The sequence below is a fragment of the Triticum aestivum genome, chromosome 3A (assembly GCF_018294505.1).
Source record: "Triticum aestivum cultivar Chinese Spring chromosome 3A, IWGSC CS RefSeq v2.1, whole genome shotgun sequence".
NCBI lineage: Eukaryota > Viridiplantae > Streptophyta > Magnoliopsida > Poales > Poaceae > Triticum > Triticum aestivum.
The window spans coordinates 370,888,425-370,891,909 of record NC_057800.1 but is presented as its reverse complement, the minus strand read 5'-3'; the positions used below and the strand labels follow the sequence as shown (position 1 = coordinate 370,891,909).

The 3,485-nt window shown below is 39.7% G+C and overlaps 1 protein-coding gene across 1 annotated transcript in view; it reads left to right on the top strand.

The window, feature by feature from the left end:
* Positions 1–3,485, top strand: part of LOC543457 (protein ROOT HAIR DEFECTIVE 3) — an 8,824-nt gene that overhangs the window by 740 nt on the left and 4,599 nt on the right. The window contains exons 2-13 of the mRNA XM_044484377.1: positions 541–690; positions 802–868; positions 976–1,078; positions 1,537–1,607; positions 1,699–1,762; positions 1,858–1,923; positions 2,062–2,109; positions 2,198–2,260; positions 2,355–2,411; positions 2,597–2,755; positions 2,836–2,904; positions 2,997–3,088. Coding sequence (XP_044340312.1) covers positions 543–690; positions 802–868; positions 976–1,078; positions 1,537–1,607; positions 1,699–1,762; positions 1,858–1,923; positions 2,062–2,109; positions 2,198–2,260; positions 2,355–2,411; positions 2,597–2,755; positions 2,836–2,904; positions 2,997–3,088 — 1,007 coding nt within the window. The 5' untranslated portion in view covers positions 541–542. The remainder of the gene's footprint in view (positions 1–540; positions 691–801; positions 869–975; positions 1,079–1,536; positions 1,608–1,698; positions 1,763–1,857; positions 1,924–2,061; positions 2,110–2,197; positions 2,261–2,354; positions 2,412–2,596; positions 2,756–2,835; positions 2,905–2,996; positions 3,089–3,485) is intronic.

Below are 3,485 nucleotides of genomic sequence, written 5' to 3'. Positions count from 1 at the left end.
CCGGCCGTACGATCTCGCTAGGGTTAATGATACTTGCGGCAGCACTGTCACTGTAAGTTGCCGTAGAACTCTCCTTCTGGGAGCATATAGGATCATTTGATCCGCGTAACATGTATTCCTGGCTGGGTTGTTGTACGTTCTGCGATCTGTAGTAATAATTGTAGTAGTGAATCGTAGTTTGACCCAGAGGAAAGCCGTATGAGCGCACGCATCCATCAATTTGCTCCCTCAGTACAGTATTAACATTTGACTGCCTATAGCTCTCTCCCCCCATTTAATGCTCCCGCTCATTTCACAGGCTTAATGCAGTAATCATCATCTGATAATTTCCAATACTTCTCTTCTTGACATTTTTTTTTGTACATGCTCCAGAAACTACATTATTGAAGGACTTGAACTAGAATCTGCGTGTCTTATTTATCCCATCCGTTCTTTTAAAAAAATCTGAAGGCTCTATGCGTTGAAAATCACACTCTTCACTTCTTGGTGTCCCATTCCCTAGCTTAAATGTGACAGTCTCATACGTTTCCTCTCTTGCAGAAATGGAGGACCCCTGTCTTTCTACGCAGCTTATTGATGGAGATGGTGTTTTCAATGTTTCTGGATTGGAGAGTTTCATGAAGGAAGTTAAATTGGCCGAATGTGGGCTCTCATACGCTGTTGTATCAATAATGGGCCCACAGAGTAGTGGTATGCGACACTCTTTTCCTCATCGTTTCCATCCTGCTTAACTTTAAGCCGTTAGATGTTATACCATTGGTCTTCAATCCCTCCCTCCTACCCCATCCGAATCTTTTGCAGGAAAAAGTACACTTTTGAATCATCTTTTCCGCACCAATTTTAGGGAGATGGATGCTTTCAGAGGAAGGTGTGTTGGCATTCTTCTTATATGCCTTCTCTATATATGCTTTCGCGGCTTTGATGGAATCAATTTACCCTCTACGCCTATTAACTAGCATTTATTTGGAACTTCAGGTCACAGACAACCAAAGGTATATGGATGGCGAAGGCCCAGAATATTGAACCGTGCACCCTTGTAATGGATTTGGAAGGCACTGATGGAAGAGAGAGGGGAGAGGTAATGAAAATCAAGAATTCCCCAATTCAGATTTGATTGAACGTGCAATATCACAGAACACACATGTTAAGATTCACCTTTTCCCCCAAAAAAATTACTAGATGAAACATTTTCTTCCTCCAATTTCATAGTTCTGAGTTAGGGGGTCAGCCAGGGCATCTCCAGTAAGCCACATTATAGCTCTTCCAGTTTGCAAGCCTGCAAGGCCCCTCCCATCGGTTTCTTGCATCATATTGCCAACTTGTAGTGTAAGGAGAGCTCTAGTTTGAGTAAACTTTATCGTATGTTTCATGTTTGTGTCTGGACTTCTGCTTGTAAGCTCACAAGCTGAAGCTAACCCCGACCCCTGTGATTGCTTGCACACATCAGGGTATGAGATGGTTGCAAGTTACTACGTTTTGCATTATGGAGTTTTTTATTCCACATTGTATTTGCCTAATTCATCCACAAAATTTCAGGATGACACAGCCTTTGAGAAGCAGAGTGCATTATTTGCTTTGGCTGTTTCGGATATTGTGTTGATCAATATGTAAGTTTGTTTTTCTAAGTGATGGATGTTGAACCTATAATTCCCTAAATTGGACACTATATTTAATTGATCGTTTGCTTTTATTCCTTAGGTGGTGTCATGATATTGGGAGAGAACAGGCTGCGAACAAGCCTCTTTTGAAGACTGTTTTCCAGGTTAGTTTGTTAAATACGCAGTGGGGTGTTTCTGTATTAACTCTTTAGTGGTGTGGAGGCATTATTATGCCCTAATATTTCTTCTGTCTGTACAGGTCATGATGAGATTATTCAGTCCTCGCAAAACAACAATGCTATTTGTTATTCGTGACAAATCAAAGGTGAGCACTGGCAGGGTGCATTTTAGGATGCAATGAACTATGATATTTTCCAAAGCAACTGCCAGTAATCTTTTTTTTTTACTTCCTGAACCTAATTTTGTGTATGGTGATATATACAACCTTTCTGGTTTTAAACAGACACCTTTGGAAAATCTTGAACCAATTTTAAGAGAAGATATTCAGAAGGTAATTTACTTCCTGGTAGCCTGTGTCCTACTTAAATCTGACATTCGTTGTGTTTTCAGTATGCTAAATTGTTTTCATCTGTTTGCAGATATGGGATGGTGTTCCTAAACCCCATGCCCATAAAGATACTCCACTCAGTGAATTTTTCAATGTAAAATCCATTACCTTAATTATATTTGTTTGTTGAACTTGTATGCATCTGCTAGATTTACTCACTATCCAGAGTATATGTTTTCCACATACAGGTGCAAGTGGTGGCCCTTAACAGTTATGAGGAAAAGGAAGAGTTATTTAGAGAGCAGGTTGGTGTAACTACAATGTCTATTACTATATGATACTCCCTCCGTTCCAAAATCGATGACTCAACTTTGTACTAACTTTAGTACAAAGTTGAGTCATCTATTTTGGAACGGAGGGAGTACTAGGTAGATGCTTGCTGCTGATTTTCTTAGAAATATGAATAACACAATACATTACATTTCTGAAGGTTTCCAACTTGAGAGATAGGTTTCAACAGTCTATTGCTCCTGGTGGACTTGCTGGAGATCGGCGTGGTGTTGTTCCAGCATCAGGTTTTTCATTTAGTGCTCAGCAATTTTGGAAGGTTATCAAGGAGAACAAAGACCTTGACCTACCTGCTCATAAAGTGAGTATCATCCTCCATTTTCTAATTCAGCTATTGACATGATGAATATTGAGATATTTTTTTATGCATCAATTTTTTAGGTTATGGTGGCTACTGTGCGTTGTGAAGAAATCGGTCATGAGAAAGTTGCCACTTTTACAGCTGATGAGGTGATTATACTGTATATTATTAAGCTTAATAAATGCTGCATAGACTCATAAAACCAACTGATACTATATATTTATATGTATTATGTATAAAGGAATGGCAACAATTTGAGGAGGCTGTTCAAAGTGACTATGTACCAGGTTTCGGGAAGAAAATCAGCAGCCTGCTTGATAGATGTTTATCAGAGTGAGTTCATTGCCTTTTTATGGTCAATAGTGTTCCCTTTATTCTGGTTTTGGTATGTCCGATGTTCAGAAACTTATGTGGATTGGTTACAGCAAAATTTATCAGCCAGGCTGGTTGGTGGTGGGATCTCAAGTACCAGTCAGTTGGTTCTAGATTCTAGTCAAGTTGGTGAAATACATAGTCACACATATTTTCAGTAAATTACTGCATGCCATACAGTTAAGAACCCTGCGTGTGTTCCTTTTGTTTGTATCAATAACAAACACTGGCCATCCCAGGTTCTGGCCACCGGGCCACCCTTACGAAGGTGCAATTCTCCTTTTACAGGATATATGGCCCATTAGTTAGCCTAATTTCATGGGTTAGTAAAGGCAGGCTGATTCTTAAGTAATCGGGC